We start from the raw sequence: 18,552 nt of genomic DNA, 5'->3' as shown, positions 1-18,552 counted from the left end.
AACAAGCAGAAAATATTTCTGCTTTGAGAATAAACTGTGAAGAGTACTCAGCACTTTAATAAATTGCTTAATCATATAAGAAAATTCTTAAAAACTAACACTACAACTTGAAGCAATAAATATGGGGAACAAATAAAAATAATTTGTTTGAGGGATGCCTGGGTGGCTCAGTCGGTTAAGCATCTGCCTTTGGCTCAGGTCATGTTCCCAGGGTCCTGGGATCGAGTCCCACGTCAGGCTCCTTGCTCAGCGGGGAGTCTGCTTCTCCCTCTGCCTGCCACTCCCTCTGCTTGTGCTCTCTCTCTCTCCCTCTCTCTCTCTCCCTGATAAATAAATAAAAATCTTTGAAAAAAATAATAATTTGTTTGAAAAAGCAGTCTGATGCTTTACTATCTATGTAAAACATATGCCCCCAGACCACATGTGGAGCCACTCTTTCAGTCTCAGATGTCGAAGATAAACTCCTTGCATGTTACCATTTATTTTATATATTTCAAATTTTTCAAAACCATATACACACCAGTGCATAATCCATGATATTATACATTGATTTAGAAGTCCAAGTTAGTACCAAAAATTCAAAAAATTCTTCACGGCTAAAGAATTAAAACTTCAATACTGTTTGGTGAGATATGAAAACAAAGTGGAAGAAATACTACTTTTTTAGTTATCCAGTAAAAAAGACCTGAGCCAGCTATTATTATCCTTCTAGACATGAATTTCCTTCTGTCAACCTATTCTCATTATGGCTTCCATAAATGTAATTTCCAAAAGCAGACGTGCCTAATTTCATACACCTTCCTCCTCCCAAGCAAACCAGTGGGGTTTTTTTCCTCCCCTTTTCAACCAGTGGTATTATCTAAACTAGACATCAGAATCACCTGGAGAATGCTAACCCCCCCCCCCCCTCAAAGTTTCTGATTTCAATGTTAGACCTGAAAGCTGGCACTTCTAGTAAGTTCTCAGGTGATACTGATGCTACAAGTTCAGAGACCATACTTAAGAACCACAGGCCTATAGTATTTACCAACACCATATACCACCTTTATTGTTAGTCTTATATATATACTGCAGTTGCTACCTCTGTAGCTACACAGTAACTTCTGGAAGGTAGGAACTAGCATGGTATCCTGTACACATTAGGCATCCATTAAATACTGTAATGATCCTTTAAGAATACCATTATGAATTAACGTACCAAAAGGCTTAGTCTGTTAATAAGTAATGGCTGAGAATTACTATGGAAAATTAAAAATCTTCACCATTCTAAAAAAGAAAATAAAACAGCTATTAAAATTTTACCTTCAATTTCTAGCCATCTGAGTCAAAACTATCTTACTCCATAGAAACGTAATTCATGAGAGTACCTTGGCTACATAAACTGCCCTTATTATAAAAAACACACCTGTGATGGAAAGAAAAGCCAATCATGCATCATCCCAATGACTCTCCATATGCACGGTACCTAAAAACGTACACAGGTAAACAAAATGTGGGTAGGTAGATGAACACTGTTTGTAAAAGGCTAAGATGAACATGAAAAACTTCTAAATAAGATAAATCTTCCTTAATATCTGGGAGCACAATTACAAAAACCAAGAGATTTGGGGAGACTATGTTCTAGCCCTTGGGAAACATACTCTCTACGTATGACTAAGAACAAATGACACTTAGAGGAATCTTCTCTGGTGTTCCCAAAAACTGTCAACAGTAGTAACAACATCACTGACGCTTTGTAGAGACAAGGGATATTCCAAAGCTTCAGCTCTCAATCCTCTTCTCCATACTAACTCTTGCTGAGAATACTAGCTAAATAATATGTGGAGGATAGAAACAGAGAAGAAATACACTTGATTTCTTTTTGAATAGAAAATCATTTCTTTACCTTATCTGCTCTTTTTAACATTTAAAAGAGTCTAAGATTCCAGGCTTAACAACTTCAAAACAAGTTTGACAATATTATTTTTATTTCTCAATAAGGCAAGCTAGACTTGGGGCTGATGAATGTTAAATCTCTAAGAATAAAAGGCGTTCTGAAGAGACTCAGGGTAGATGCCAAGTAATACCTATAAGAATTCTGTTTCCTAAAGTTTACCACAAAAAAAAAAGGTGATTTTTAAAAATAACTAATTAATTGCTGACATCACAAAGAAATTGATCACTACTATAGAATTTTTCTTTTAAATAAACCTAGCTTGGGGAAAAAAAACCAAAATGGCATGTATTCATTTCTTTATTTTCATCCGGATTTTCTAATATTTCCAGAGCACAAAATCTTAAGCTCTTTCATGTTTGAATTTGAAGAACCAAGCTTTCTTATCCTCCCCCATTTCAACTATAAAGCAAAATAAAATAAACCGAAAAGGTCATTTAGCATGAAATAACATTTCATCAGCTGACAACTGTGAAAGCTATTCACTACTTGTTATGTGAAGCTTTATAAACTGAGTCATTTTGAAAATGAATCTTCAAGTCTCAACATGCAAAGGAGGACAAAGGAGAATGAAATACATTTGTCCCCAGTGGAAGAGAACCCAGTGATTAACTGCTGTGAAGTAGCAAATTCCGCAGATACTAAAGCACGCTGGGGGAGGATAGGTAAGCTTTTAAATACCTAACAGTTTCAGAAGTTCTTCATACACAGAAAGTTTGGTTTAGAGGAGCAATGAAAAGAAAACAAGAAATCATTAAGCACAGCTTCCTACTGTCTGACATTAACTATTAAACTTTTACCCCTAGAATAATGCTTTACCTTAGAAAGCACCTAAGCCTGAATGGCTCCATCCCACAGATTCTCACAACCAATGATTCTACAGAGAAAAAACTCTTCCTTGGTGTACCATGTATGTAAATATCCACCTACCCACTCCCCTTTACCAGGAATATAAGCCTTTCCTTCTTTAAATTCTGCAAAATAACCTCTCCAGGAATGATTTTTTTTCATATAAACCAACACATTCTCCAATCATTCAGCATAACCACTTGCTATCTCTTTATTCTAGAACACTTTGTCAAATACTGAATTTATGTGCATAACTCTATAGACTTTGTTGATTTAATTTCTTCTATAATTTTGTAGTTTTTTTTTTTTTTTAATATAGGGGCCATGCTTATTTCACAAATCCACATTATAGGCATACATGTGCTTATTGAGAAAGCATTCAATCAGTCCTCAAAAAGAAATTTCAAGTATCCTCTTGTGTCATTTGGCATGTGACAAGGTCAAGAATGAGGGAATAGTACAAATCATTAATAGCCGAAAGAAAATAGAGAAAAAAAGGGTGAACACCAGCCATTGGTTTCTCAATAGCAATTGTAATAGCAGAAAAAGGGTGGAGGAATGGGTACCAGAGACCAATTACAAAATCAGCCCATTTATTTTAGAAATGTATTAGGATTCATGTTAAAATTTAAAGAAACTAGGTGAATTCTGGAACTGTTCCCTGTCAGTGGGGGGAAAAAAACCCCACAAAAATGCACAAGCATGCTCCTCATATTGAAAGTCTCCTACTATGTCTCATCCTCCTTGACCTCAAAGCAAAGTTCACAATGTTAACTAGCCCTCTCTTCCTGAACCTCTCCTCCCAGGCAACACTACCGCAATTCTTCTCCTACTCCTCTAAAAGTTACCAACCCCTTTGCATGCTTCCTCCTCCTCTCCTTAAACGTAGTCAGCCAAATCCCTGGATTATTTCTTTTAATATCTGCTAACCATTTCTTCCTACTCTTTTCCCACCATTGAAATCTAAGTTTCAATGCAATCACTTTGGTTAGGAAAGATAGCCCTAAATAAAAACCTCCTAATCATAAAGTTAGTTGCTCAATCTGTCAGTACAGATGTCCTTTCTGAAATGTTCTTTCTTCCCTTCTCTGTTGCTTCACATCAGGTTCCACCAACTTCCTGTCGGACCTCTCTGCCTCTCTGTTTTCTACTTTTCTCTTTCCCTCCCTTTCTCTTCAAGCCAGCCAGCACCACCCAAGACACAGTTTTCAGCTTTTTGCTCTTTAGTCATCCTCTGAAGTCATCCACTCCACTTCACTTTGGTGATTTCCAAACCTTATGTCTAGCCTTAGTATTGATCTCTCATCTGCACGCCAGATGGGCATTTCCCTTTAAATGTCCATTAACCTCTCCTCTCCACAACTCAACTTTCTTACAGATGATCATTCCACATTAGGCCAACTTTCCAAGAGAGCTAAAAGTAAAATTATTTTCTCCCTCCCTTTACAGCTTAACAAATCTATTTTTTTCATTCATCTGTTACCTTCTATTCCCACTATCATAGTCCCAGTTCATTCATTCTCAAGATCATTTAGTCTACCCAATCTAGTCTACCTTCTATACAATCTATCCCACATATCATATTAGTTTGACTTTATACTTCATAAATTGATTCACTACAACATTTACTACAACATTTCTTCTCTCACATTAGTGAAAAGTGCTCTTACAAGTCTATCTCTGACTCAATTAAAGCAAAGGGGATCCACTTACTTCTCACCAAAAAAATACAACACTTAAGGTAATAGTTCTGAATTTTAATTCAGACACGGCGGGGAGGCGGGGGGAGTACAAGTAGGACTTAGAAGGGAAAGTTAAAGTGGGGAGAGCCAAGACAGATGCAATGATACTCTTTCAAAAGGCATTTTCCCTCAGTTACCTCTATCACTAGTTTTCAACAATTTTTCTATAATGACACCTGTGATGGTCATTCACATACAAAGCATTCCCAGGTGTATACTCATTTAGCAACAAAATGAAAACAATTAAATTAGTAAAACTATGCAAACTTTATAATCACTGACACATTGGTGATGGTACTGTTATTTCTATTTCAGTGACTGATTTCTGTGAACTTTGCTCATCAGCTGAATACAGGCACAGACAGGAGTGATGGTTAAATTATGTAAAAATCTAATCAGCACAGATACTGACAAAGAGGACCGAGGCTGGTGTGAAAACCCATTGGGTCAACCTCCTGTAAACTGACTGAACACCAGCCCTGGGCACGAGACATCCACAGGCATGGGTTCCAGCAACTTCCAGCATGCTGGCTGTCATCAGCTCTCTCTCCCCCCCCCCCCCAAGAAAGGAAACAATGAAGAGCACAAGGGGCGCCTGGGTGGCTCAGTCGTTAAACATCTGCCTTGGGCTCAGGTCATGATCCCAGGGTCCTGGGATCGAGCCCCGAATCGGGCTCCGTGCTCAGCAGGAAGCCTGCTTCTCCCTCTCCCACTCCCCTTGCTTGTGTTCCCTCTCTCGCTGTCTCTCTCTCTGTCAAATAAATAAATAAAAATCTTTAAAAAAAAAAAAGAAGAGCACGAGGCATAAGCTAAGACATACTCTCTGACTTGAATCTGCTCTATTTCATTAAAAAAGGAGATCATTCACAAGCTTCATTACTTTATAGTATTATAGCATCTATAACCAGTACTTGTGACACTAAAACATCAGCTCTGAGAATGTATGACATTCATAGCCCTAGGCAATATAGTCCAACCTACTCAACCAAAATCTCTTAGTTATTCCTTCCACTAGAGCAAATAAAACCATTTTAGTATTCCTAAAAATTGCAACCTACCTCCATACTTCTGCTCATGCCATCTAGAGTACTTTTCACCTCCTCCTATTCATCGGATTTCTATGGAAAATTTAAGACTCACTTCAATTCTCACCTTCCAAAAGACTTCATTGATCAACAGTGAACTCAGTAGTTCATAATTCCTCTGTATCATTATACTCTCCTACATTTATTAGCCTCTTCATGTGCACAAAGACAACGCACTGTACTTCCTTTTACGTCCAGAAATATTCAAACAATACCTTACACAGGGTAAGCACTGAAACAATTTTTGATTGATAGCAGCAACACTCCCACATGTTCATACACTTCTAGAACACACAATATAATAGGGAAGAAATTACCTGATTCAATTAAATGCAAACAAAGCACTTCTAGTGGATATTGTACAGTGGGATAGATGTTTATCATTCCTTCACAGGCCTTCTTCAATCTAGCAGTCTCATGAGGAAACTTGAAAATATAAAAGTAAAATAAACTAAGTAATAGTAAAATACGCTTGTGAACACTTTCCTAATTAGAATATAAAAGTCACATTAGAGATTTTAAAAATCAACTTACTTTGGATAAACAGTGAATGAAATGTCTATAAAGTACTTGGTGATCCTCACTAGGAATCTTATCTGATAAGTCCAGTGCATTCTCAAAAGCAGTTAAAAGCTGAAACAAACAAAAAAGCTATCATCTTTAGCATACTGAAATGACAAATGTAATAAACAGTTGAAGGTATAAGACTCACTTATACAATATACCACCTCAACTAACGAACTGCAAATGTATTTTATTGTCTCATATTTTCCTATATTGTCTGGCCCTGACAATTTCAATGAGGAAAAAAATGTCTATGCAAGTTTTAGAATAGTTCTAACTCCAACTGGCCAGGAGACTGCACTGAACTATTGAGGGATAAATATAAATTAGCATCATGAATTTAACAAAACATTCTTGTAAGTGCTTGCTGTTCCCTATAAAGTAGTCAACTGGAGAGGTATAGTCTTATTTATATACCAGTGTAACTGCAACTATTCAGATCATTTTTAAAACATCTCTACTGAAATCACCAGTATGCTCCTTGGAACATTTTCAATGGTTACAAATCTTCAATCTTAAATAAATTTGTAAAGTTATACTTATGTCAAAAGAAAACCAGAAATATGACTGAAGTATAATAAAATCACTTCTTATCCAGTATTACTAAATGACTTTGAAGAAAATTCCGAAAGAAGCTTTCTAAATATGTTTTGAGCAAGAAAACAATACTAGAATCCAAATCAAACACTTTAAAGGATACCATTCATATAGTTATATAAGTTCTACCTTTTTTTTTAAATGAATTTCCATGACTTTATTTTTTTATTTTTTAAAGTAGGCTCCACGCCCAGTGGGACTTGAACTCATGACCCTGATATCAAGACCTTAGCTGAGATCAAAAGGCGTATGTTTAAATGATTGAGCCACCCACGAGCCCCTCCATGACTTTAAAAATGAAAAAGTCTCAATACTGTTCACTACCTCCAAATTTCTTTGTGAAGTATGGTATAAAGTCTACATAAATAGGGAAAATTTTACTCCTCTGATAAAGTTAATAATCTTGCAAAAAGGGAAGCCTAACTTAGACCATTTAGCACAAGGGATTTCAAAAAAAAAGTAATGCAATTAATTCATTTGGAAAACAGGTGATACATTTTTTCTGAACACACTTAAATAAGCAAAATTATCATTAGAATTCAAGATGAAAATAACCCCACCCCGAAATCCTCTTATCCTATTTAACAGTTAAACATCAATTCTTAAAATGATGACAAGCATAATTAGCTCTCTTTCATGGAGGAGCATAGTACAGATAATTCAAAAAAAACCATTATTTTGGTATTTGGTGTATGTTTGATATTTGTAACCTATAGTTTTTCAAGGAAAGCAATGAAGCCATAATATGAAGATATGATTTAAGAGAAGTTCACAGATCACCTAATTTTGTCACTGCTCAATTTTTTCTCACAACTAAATCTATACACAGATAAACCAACACACAAACAAATGCAAATTATATTCTTCTATTTTTATCTCCAGCATTTAGGACACTGCCTGACATATATAAAAGATTCTATATAAAATACATATTTTCTGAAAAAAGGATTAAGGATTAAATGAACAAACATACAAAGAAATGAACTTCTCATCCTATATTCAGTCTATAATTGCTTACATTTAAAAAGTCCATTCAAATTTCACAAGTATATACTGATGGCTATGTATGATAATAAGAAATTAAGTTTACTTTTAAACTTACAAATATAAAAAAGTAGAATGGAGATATTTTCCAATTACAGTTCAAAATCAATGGACTGTTTTAGTCTTTTTAAAAATTCTTTTCAATTACTTCAAAATCTATAAACTAAAATGGAATATTTCTAGATATAAGTACCCTATATACTTTAAACAAAATACTGAGTTGCTAAACCTCAAAGTAATTTAGTACTCTTACTTCACAAACATAAAGAAACACACTTTTAAACAAACCTTAAGTAAGTACAACTTTATAGAAATTACAGCAGTTTTGTGAAAGCCAATTTCACAATTTCTTTTTCACGGTGATTAAAAAACGGATTTACTGTGGATTCTTATGAACACAAGGAAGTAAACTGTGATACCCTGAATACCAAGTCCACTCTGTCCAGACTTAATATGAGACTGCAGGCCAGGAATTTTGACTGTATCAGCAAGAACCTCTCTGAATTTAAAATTGAACACTCATAAAATATCAATTTTGACATATGGTACTTTCCTATATTACACCATTATGTTTCCATTTGCTAAATTCAATTAAACGATTAATCTTCATGACACAAACTGTAGGGAATAAAGGGGTCAATACCAATTGCTGGGTCTCATTATTTTGATCCTCAGTACTCTCAGCCAGCAACTGAGTCAATTTCCTCCATAGCTGATGAAGCTCATGGTTGTCTGCACCTTCCTCCTGCCGTGTCTTTATCAATTTGTGCCATGTTCTGGCCACCTAGCAAGAAGGAGATTTAAATGTTTTTTAATTAATCTTAAATATCAAAAATGCCAATTAAAAATATAAAATCTACAAATAAAAATATTTTTCATTTGCTAATACATAAAAATAGCAAAAGCACAGAACTCCACCTATTATGAATTCCCCAAGAAATAGGTGACTGGGCAAATCCACACAGCCCCTATATTAGAAGTACAACTAAGATACCAGAGTGGAAACAGGAATAATGGCTACATATCCCAATCCTTGTAACTCATAGCATCAGCTATGGATGCACCACAAATGCATCACTAAATTCTACAGACGATGCTTTTACTTATTTTATTTATCCCTGCCCAGTTGCAAAAAGGTTTGGAAGTTAGAATAACTAAAACTTGAATTTTAATTTAGTTTCAAAACACTGTTATTTGTAATATCTCTCTATATTCTTTTAACATCATACTACATATTAATTTTTTTTAATTTTCCCTTAAGCTAAATGAAAGCTTTCTTCTAATAATGCCTTTAGTAAAAGAAGTCTAATACCCCAGCAAATCATTAACCAACCTCTACGTGTTTCTTTTCTTGGTAATATAGATCCACAAGTTTCTTACAGACATCGCACCACTTCTGTTTGTCAACACTTAGAATAAAAAATTAAAAAAAAAAAGGATTTTGAATCTGATTAATGAAAACAACCAAAGGCTTAAGATACTAAAATTAAAATATCCCAATAATACTACTGTCAGGTACTATTTTAAATTAGAACATATCCTCTTTCATACCACAGGAAAATTTTATAAAATAAGCCTCTCATTAACAAAGAAAAGGTTTAAGAAATAATATCTTCCATTATATTAACTGAAAATTTTATCAAAATTCCCAAATTAGTCAATCCTCTTACTAATAGTGTTTTGATTCTGTTTCAATCACAATCAAAAGATTCTGTAACAATGGTATGAAAGAAAAATGCTTCTCAATTCCCAGTAAATGTTTGGAGTACTTCTATGTAAGTTTTAATCAGTTTATTTGAATTAAAACTTTTAAAGACACTGGCCTTTCCCCATACAATGATTACCTTTCATAAAGATCCAGGAGCTTCTGGTAAACACCAGGTAAGTCATCCTTAGCGTTTATGTGATTACATTTCTCATACAAGCTTGCTAACCCCTAAAATAGGAAACAGTAGAGATTATTCCGTTCTCACATTCATTTTACTAAATAAAGTGACAATCTATAAAGATTATTTATGATAAAGAAAATTGTAATTTACAAATAAAATAATATGTCTGGGATTTGCCTCCAAATAATTAGGGGTAGGACGAAGTAGATGAAAGTAGAGATGAAAAAATACTGGCCATGAGTGGATTTTTATTGAAGCTAGGTGATAGCCAAAGGAGCTCATTATACCATTCTCTTTACTTCTGAAAATATAATTGAAGTGGGCATCTAGGTGGCTCAGTCGGTTAAGCGTACAACTCTTGATTTCAGCTCAGGTCATGATCTTAAGATCTTCGGATCAAGCCCTGAGTCAAGCTCCGTGCACAGCAGGGAGTCTGCCTGAGAATTCTCTTTCCCTCTCCCTCTGCCCCTCCCCACTCGTGCACGCTGCATGCGTACAGGTACTCTCTCTCTAATCTTAACTCTTAAGACATTACTATATGACACTACTTTTATATGGTCAAAATAAAAAAATCCAAGTAATTTGTGGAACCTGTCATCTTTGCTTCAAAGAAAGATCAGGTATCTTAAATCAATCAATACATACTAAAAGCAGGCATCTCTCTAAGTGTGTTACCAGATACCCCCTCTCACGTTCTTGTTCACATAAATGTGATACAAACAGGTTCATGTTCTCCCAAGCCTACTGCCTACTATTAATCAGTTTCTAAGATGTGATTGAGATATGAAACAAACTTATTAAATATGAAAAAGTTGGAGAAGCCAACAAAAAACATGAAGAACATAAAATAAGGAAAAAGAATTTCACTTGTACTCAAATATATAGATTTGCAAATTTTTTTTACCTTTAGAAAACAGATTAATAACCATTTCTTTTCCCCTGAATAAGCATAAAGAATATCCTTGATAAGTCTTTCATATGCACACATAATTAAATTAGAGATTTATATAATCATATTTCAATTCCAATCCTCACCTTTGGAAATAATCCATTGGGTTGGATATCAAATAATGTTAAATAGCAGCATTGGCATTTTTTTTTTAACTAACATTCAGGTTTAGAAGACCAATAAATTAAAAATTTTTTTCTTCTGTGAGGTAAATAAAGGTTTAAATGCTTTTTTAAAAAGCTGCTACCTATATTTTAAAAAATGGGGCAAAAAATTCTTTACCGTTAATATAGGAAAAAAAAATTTCTACATACCTGCCAAGCCAGTAATTGGTCTGGTTCTAGTTCAGCAGCTTTCTTATAGGCACCCTGGGCCTGATCAGGTTGTTCTAACTCCGCTGCAGCAACACCAATAAAAACCCAGGCATTATAGTTATTTTTCTCTTGTTTTAACACTGTCTGATTAAAAAAAATTAAAAAGAACGGGTCATTAAATTTTGGAAGCTAATGAACAAACAACTAAAAGACTGTCGACTTGAGTGTCAGGAAATCTGGATCTACCACTAACTGGGTGATCTTAAGAAAGCCACTTAACCTCTCTGGTCTTCGGTTTCCTCAAGGAGAGAAGGAGCTGGAGTGGATCAGTAATTGTAAAGAGTCTAAAACATGAGGCATATTTTTTAAAAGCTGTCCAAGCAATGCTGATGCCTCCATCAAATGCCTCCCCATGCTCCTTGAAAATACTATGTACAAAAAGAAGACTAAGACTATTCATACCACCCAACCATCTTGCCTGCCTCCACTCCACACTGCCACCAGTCAACTCACAAAACTGTTTTCCATATCGTTTCACCCTAACCAATGCCCATATTTTCCTTCACTATGATGACATTTCCCACCACCAGACAGATTTTTCATCGAAATAACAGGGTAGGAACGTAAGACTGACCCCAATGTGACTATACCAAATACGTTCAAAAATAAATAGTGGCAATGAATGTTTAAATACCACCTGTCAACAAGAATAAAAATTATATGTAGAGCTATTGCTTTCAGAAAGAACAGCTACTTGCTAAAGTAAAAGTTTGAAACAGAAAACAAAGATGTTCTAGTGACAGAAAACAAAACTAGTAGCTACAATGAAATTAGCTCTTAAGATTTTACATATTCTAGAGAAAATAAGAATAATTCCATGAGTTGAGACAGATTATTGTGTTTATATGCATCCACATGACACTTCCAGCAATCTCCCACCAATCTATAGCACAAATTCCATTCTATCCAACAATGCTGTCTCCCAAAAAACTAACAACAAGGTAACTACTAAAGCTGACAATTCTTTAACCTCTAATATGTCCAATTAGTTGACTCCCCCTTTATTCTACTATCGCTCCACTTCTCAATTCTCATCCCTCCTTTCCCAGCTTAGACTCCACTGACCCATGACTGTCCTCTCTCCCTGGCAAAAATCCTCAACTCCTTTGCCTCTCTTCCCCATCATCGTTCTCAACATCCATACTTGAACCCCAGCATGCCCATTTCTAAGCTTGAGAAGCTGGGAATGAAGAGAGAAACTACACAACTCAGTTCAGTGATTTCACTTCAATAACATGAAACTTCAAATGGACATTCATTAGGGCCTGGCAATCCCTTCAATCCTCACTAGCAAGTTAAATAACAACTACTTCATACCTTCTTTCATCTCAAATCTCCTACACAGCTCTTCTTCCACTCTCAGCTTATACTTTACTAAGAAAATATCAGAGTGGAACATTCCTCTCTTCCTACCCCCAAACCTACAAATCTGACAGTATATGGATTTACACCTATCTTTCCCCCTGCTAAGATGGAAAAAGTATCAAAGACCCCTCTCTCGAGCTCAGGATCCCATCCTCTCTTACTCCTACACTACACTCTCTCTCCTGCACATTCAGTTTCTCCCTCTGGACAGGTACATTCCCCTCATTACCTTACAGAGGAGATTTAGAACCTTGAGTCTCCCATTCACAAACCAAATAGAATTACACTGTCAACATACCATTAAAGAATGAAAACTTATGATACAGTAGTGCTCCATAATACAACCCATCAAAAGATACCTAAGAGATATTCAGGTTTTGAGAGTGTGACTTTGAGTATGGCCAATGTAGTTTATCCTAGCACAATCACTCTAATGGTCTACTAAACAACTGAACCACGTTTGTTACATTTAGACAATAAATGATACACATATTACAAATCCATAATGCTTGTAAATAGGTAACATACTTTTACTGTGGAATAAAAAAATATATCAGTTACCTTACAATGTTTCAAAGCTTCTTTGTATTCTTTGTTTCTGATTGCATCTCTAGCACTTTTTAGAGCAGTCTTTACTTCCTTGCTGGACATTCTGTGGAAAATAAAAAGCCTGAGTGAACCTACAATAATACCAACAAACTTAACTATCTGAAAAACGCACATGTAATGCCTTTTATCTGGAACAATCTTTCCACTCTTAAGGTCCCTATAGTGTATTCTCTCACCTCTTCAGATTTTTACTCAAATGTCACTTGCTCAGTGAAACCTTGGCTGGCCACACTACTTAAAATTTCAACCCTTCCTCCCCTCACACCCAACCACACAATATTCCCTTAACCCCCTCCCTAACATTTAGCATCTTATACACTATATATTTTACTTATTTTATTTATTATCTGTTCCCTAAACCCACTAGCATGTAAGTGCCATGTAGGCAGGGATTTTTGTCTGTGGTTGCTGTGAACTGCTCTATGGCCAGTACCTAGTATCTGACAAATTGTATACATTAATAAATATTTGTTGAAAGTCAGCTGTATTTGAGTTATACTCATTCTTCATATAGTAGACTAAAACACAGATGATCTAATGGACCAGGACCCAAAACACATTATCAATCTCAATCCAATTCTACAGTAAGAAGTTTTAGTAGAATAAGCATAAATCACAAAGTAAAAACACTAACACAAATTAACTGCAGTAATTTTGATCTAAGAGCATAAGAAAGAATTCTGTTTTAATGCTGGTTTCTATAAAATATAAATCAGGATACTAACTTTCTTCACAGTAAGGGTCACTGTCGAGATACAGCAATATAGTAGTCTTTGAAGAGAAATAAATGCAATGTTTACACTTAAATGAAGGTGATGAATATGCTACAGGATGATGCACTAATTTCAACCATAAAAAGATACTTCAATTGGTAGACAAACTATTCCTTCATTTAAATTTAAGCTATGTTAATTTAATTTTAAATAAACTAACATATCTTAAGGTTTTACAACTTATTCTGATTTACCAGTAAACAACTTATTCTGATTTACTAGTAAATAGGTCAAATTCAATCACAACTCAATGCTGAAAAAAAGAAACACCTCTATTTTTTGACAATTCTAATCTCGTCAGGAAACAAAGCTGGGTAAATAGTAATCCATTATAGACTGCAGATGTTCATGGTAGCAAAATGAATCAAGAAGATGGCTTGCTGACACGGTGTACTGACATCCTTTATACCCAAAGAGGCTGAGGTACAAGTGCAGATCAAAGAAGTTTAAGAAAGCAGGGAAATAGCTCTAGGCTTGGCCCGCTGGCTGACCATTGCCGGCCGCCCAGTGGCCCGGCAGCCTAGGACCCCGCGGAGGCCGAATAGGCCACAGACCCACTGGAGGGGCTAAGATGGACCTTGTACTCAATGCTGCAGATTATTATTTTTTTACACTGTACTTCTATCCAGCCTCATGGTCTGAGGATGACATCTTCCGACAATTAGTCTCCTGACTGTAACAAAGCTTGGTGCTTATATCCTCTCTTCTTTGCAACACTGAGCTATTATTTTGTCTATGATCCTTCATTAATGAAGCATCCACAATTTTTAAAGAATCAAGTCTATAGAGAGATTATGTTTACTGTCCAGTCATTGCCATGGATTAGTATTCCCACTGTGTCAGTGTTCCTGCTGGAGTTGAGAGGTTACAGCAAATAATATGATGACGTAGGAGAGTTTCCCAGTGGCTGGGTTCGCCTCTTTGTTAGTATACAGTCCTTCCTCTTTTTCACTGACATGCTGATCTACTGGATTCACAGAGGCCTTCATCATAGACTTGTGTATAAGTGCATACACAAACCTCATCATCTCTGGAAGATTCCTACTCCATTTGCAAGTCATGCTTTTGACCCTGTGGATGGCTTCCTTCAGAGTCTACCTTACCATATATACCCTTTTATCATCCCATTACACAAGGTGGTCTACTTAAGTTTGTACATCTTGGTCAACATCTGGACGATTTCCATTCATGATGGTGATTTCCGTGTTCCCCACATCTTAAGGCCATTTATTAATGGCTCAGCCCATCATACAGACCACCACATGTTCTTTGACTATAACTATGGACAGTATTTCACCTTGTGGGATAGAATTGGAGGCTCGTTCAAAAATCCTTCCTCCTTTGAAGGGAAGGGACCACTTAGTTATGTGACGTAGATGACAGAAGACAAGTGCAACAGCCATGTAGAAAATGGTTGTAAAAATGAAAAATTATTCAGTGGGGAGTTTACAAAGACTGAGTAGATTGTTGCCCTATTATTAAATATTATGAAATATTTTAATAAGGAAAAATAATCTACATACATACAACCAAGAGACATAGCAAGCGAATGGTATTTGAGAGTCTGCATTATGGGTACTGCTGAGGAATGATCGTGATGTAGATCGAGGAAGGAATGCTGTGAACACCAAAATTTTAACCTCATGTTTACCATACTAGGTGTTGGTCTCAAGGACAAGTCGTGTCTCTGTAGCCAGCATATCTGTAACTTGTATAGCCTCAACAACAGTTTTTATAAGGATAGAGAATAAATTATTGAGGGGACTAGGTTATGTCCTTTTGCCTTAATCCACCCATATTCATTAAGAAAAATACATTGTGCTTGATAATACCAAGACTAAGCATCATAACAAAGAAATACTAATATAAACATGGTTCCTTGTCTCAGGAATGGTTAAGTCTTCAATGTTGGTATGATAATGACTACCTGTAGTATTTTGTTCAAGTGGATACATCAGTGTGAAAAAAAAAATCTGATATAACGTACTAGTGGCCAAGTAAATGACCTAATTAACAGCAGGTGTAATAAGATTATCATCTTCCTACACATAGGAAGCTTATTCTCTGGGGACATTGTCAAATATTACATTTTACTGATGAAAAAATAAACTAGAATTTTAAAAAATAAAATAAATAAATAAATAAAAGAAAGCAGGGAAATAAAACAAAAAAACAAGCCTTCTGACTCAAACAATGTTAGATTCAAAATAATATGAAAATTGACATATAAAATCAATTTATTTGCAGCTACAATCAGATTCCTTAAATAGGCAGAAAAGTAACTTTTTGCCTAGTTACATTAATTATACAAGTAAACCTGCACAGTTCATATGCTCTTATTTTAGCAATAGTTCTCTCACCTGAAATTATCTTGGTATAAATTTATAGGTGCAAACTTCAGGATTTTTTTTTTTTTTTTTTTTGTAGTCTATAAACTTTGACTGGAACAGGCAACAAATTTCAGCGATGATTTCACATTAAATTTTCTCACACCAAAATTATCTTGGGTGGATAAATCTGCAGACTAAAAAGAAGAGAAATGAGTGATGATTAACAACTAATCTGGACCAATAGAAAGGGATAAAAAGAGACATCCAAGGGGAAAAAATTAAGTTAAAAAAGAACAAAAACAGTTCCAAGATAAGACCAAGCAAAAACAAAGAGAAGAATTCAACTTTGCGAAGAGAAAGATCACCATCTCTTCTATCGCCTAGCATTTGAGTGGAAGCACATTCAAACAAGGCAGAACCAGACACCACCAAGCCTACATGCAACCCCCAAGCCATACACTGCATAGGACATAAAAGCAATAGAAAAGAAGCCTCCTGCTCTAAAGAATATAATCTAAACCAAACCTAAGACATATGAGTAATTAAAGAATCAAACGCTGAACTAAGGATAATGAATACAACTGCAAGAGGAGTTTAAAGAAGGAAGGAAGTGTGGTGTGAAGTAATGAAGAGATACCAAAAGAAGACAGGATTTAAGAATGGAGGGAAGAAGGACAACTGTTCCAGTCAGAAGTAACTGCATCAGCTAAGTCAGAGAAATAGGAATGAACGTGGCATGTGTAGGACACAATGAGAAAAGTGGGCTCAGTGGAGCAGAAGGGACTTGCTGAAGAACAGAAGAAAATGAGGTTCACTGGATAAAGTAGAACACTAGACTACAGAAGACCTTAAAAATCAGACACACGGACAAGTGTAGACTTAAATATAGCAGCAAAAACAGCTGTTAAATGCCTCTACATAAGGTATTTTTAAAGACCACATTAGACAAACTCCATTCTTCCCTTGGCAACCAACTAATGTTCAACACCCTTCCATATCCCTGTATGTCTCCATATGTAATGACAATTACCCTTACTGCAGTGGGATCTTCTATTCTTCTCTTCCTATTCCTTTTTCTTTTTTTTATTAATTTTTAAATTTCATTTTATCATGTTATGTTAATCTTCCTATTCGTTCTTCATTTGATTTGGCATTTAGCATAATATGCTGGCACTGAGGCCCCCTCTCTTCACCTAACATTTATACAGTGAGAAATATACAGATACAGATATAGACAATATAGATAGATAGATATAGATCAGTTTTAGGGGATTGACTAATTTTTGAAAAGACAAAATAATCTGCCCCTTTCTAGCCCTAAAAACTTCTCCTATTTTTGGGAGATGGAGTAGAGAAGAGAGAGGCTCATCCATTCATTTTCTAAGCAAAGCTTTCCTAAGTACTAACCTACTAGGTATCATCAAACTCACTTCCTTTCATAGAGCAAAAACGAATGAAGAAAAATGATACACCTCTATTTGGGACACTTCCTTCTATTCCAAGTATTTCCAACATTTCAAAGAAAAATCTAGCTCTTTTACAAGTGTCTTTAATATTCTTCCACAGCCCCACCCACTTTCCCTTGATAATCTCTCCTATTTTTTTTCTTCTCAATCTCAAGTCATACTCATTCAATAAGAGCATTCATTTCGCAGACTTTCAACTCAGTGAAAGGGTTTCTACTACCAAACTAAAAGGGTTTTTATTCAACATATCAAGCATAAAAAGTAGCAACAACTGCACTTAAAAAAAGTTAGAAAGTGACACACATTCCAAAATGATAAATCTCAAAAATAACAAATGTAGGTGGATGAATTACTATGTCCTACACACCCCAGCTAAAGCTACAGAACCTTAAGCTACATTCCATTGTGCAGATATGGAGACTCCACAAAGCAAACGTAACAACAATAATAAATAATAACAATAATGACAATGGAAGTTAACTACAGAAAGCAAAATACGGTACTTTTAAATCTAATAACAAAAGTCTAAAGGTGTTTTTTGATGACCTATAGTCTGGCAATAACAACCTACACTATCACACCCTTCTTCTGAAATGAATCGGTAAAAACAATGACTAAGTAAAAACAGACTCCAATTACCTTATTATTTAGCATTCTAGACACTTACCTTTTACCTACTATCTTCTATCTTCTTTTTGAATTGAATTTCAGATTGTTCCTTAACCATTATCCATCTAAATTAAGTAAAGTATGAGACAGGTAACATAAAAAGCATGATAAACAGCCCAAAACTCTGTGAATTTTTTAACATATCAGATTCATGTTTAATTTTCATAATTCATAATTTAAAACACAAGAAATAATTAGGTACAATTTTTCATCTTTTTTTCTTTCCCAAAATTTCTGAATTGGTCTGTGTTCCCAGAGCCTCAGGTGATGAAAGGAACTTCCATAAACAGAAAAATTCTCAAAAAACATTCCAG

General features: G+C 35.2%; 1 protein-coding gene and 1 pseudogene across 4 annotated transcripts in view; one reads left to right on the top strand and one right to left on the bottom strand.

Moving 5' to 3' along the window:
* Positions 1 to 18,552, bottom strand: part of SKIC3 (SKI3 subunit of superkiller complex) — a 100,147-nt gene that overhangs the window by 59,641 nt on the left and 21,954 nt on the right. For 2 of the 4 annotated variants that reach the window (XM_078067045.1, XM_078067043.1), the window contains exons 2-9: positions 16,134 to 16,297; positions 12,953 to 13,043; positions 10,967 to 11,110; positions 9,659 to 9,750; positions 9,148 to 9,223; positions 8,458 to 8,598; positions 6,144 to 6,242; positions 5,927 to 6,035 (exon numbers count right to left, since the gene is read on the bottom strand). In XM_078067045.1, coding sequence (XP_077923171.1) covers positions 5,927 to 6,035; positions 6,144 to 6,242; positions 8,458 to 8,598; positions 9,148 to 9,223; positions 9,659 to 9,750; positions 10,967 to 11,110; positions 12,953 to 13,042 — 751 coding nt within the window. In that variant the 5' untranslated portion in view covers position 13,043; positions 16,134 to 16,297. Of the gene's footprint in view, positions 1 to 5,926; positions 6,036 to 6,143; positions 6,243 to 8,457; positions 8,599 to 9,147; positions 9,224 to 9,658; positions 9,751 to 10,966; positions 11,111 to 12,952; positions 13,044 to 16,133; positions 16,298 to 18,236; positions 18,304 to 18,552 lie in introns of all 4 variants that reach the window. The other 2 variants (XM_078067044.1, XM_036084457.2) reach the window with 2 other exon arrangements.
* Positions 14,291 to 15,251, top strand: LOC118530785 (lathosterol oxidase pseudogene; annotated as a pseudogene).

The sequence above is a fragment of the Halichoerus grypus genome, chromosome 2 (genome assembly GCF_964656455.1).
Source record: "Halichoerus grypus chromosome 2, mHalGry1.hap1.1, whole genome shotgun sequence".
In the NCBI taxonomy this organism is placed as follows: domain Eukaryota; kingdom Metazoa; phylum Chordata; class Mammalia; order Carnivora; family Phocidae; genus Halichoerus; species Halichoerus grypus.
Note: the sequence above shows the minus strand (reverse complement) of the source record. Positions and strands in the feature narration are given on the sequence as shown.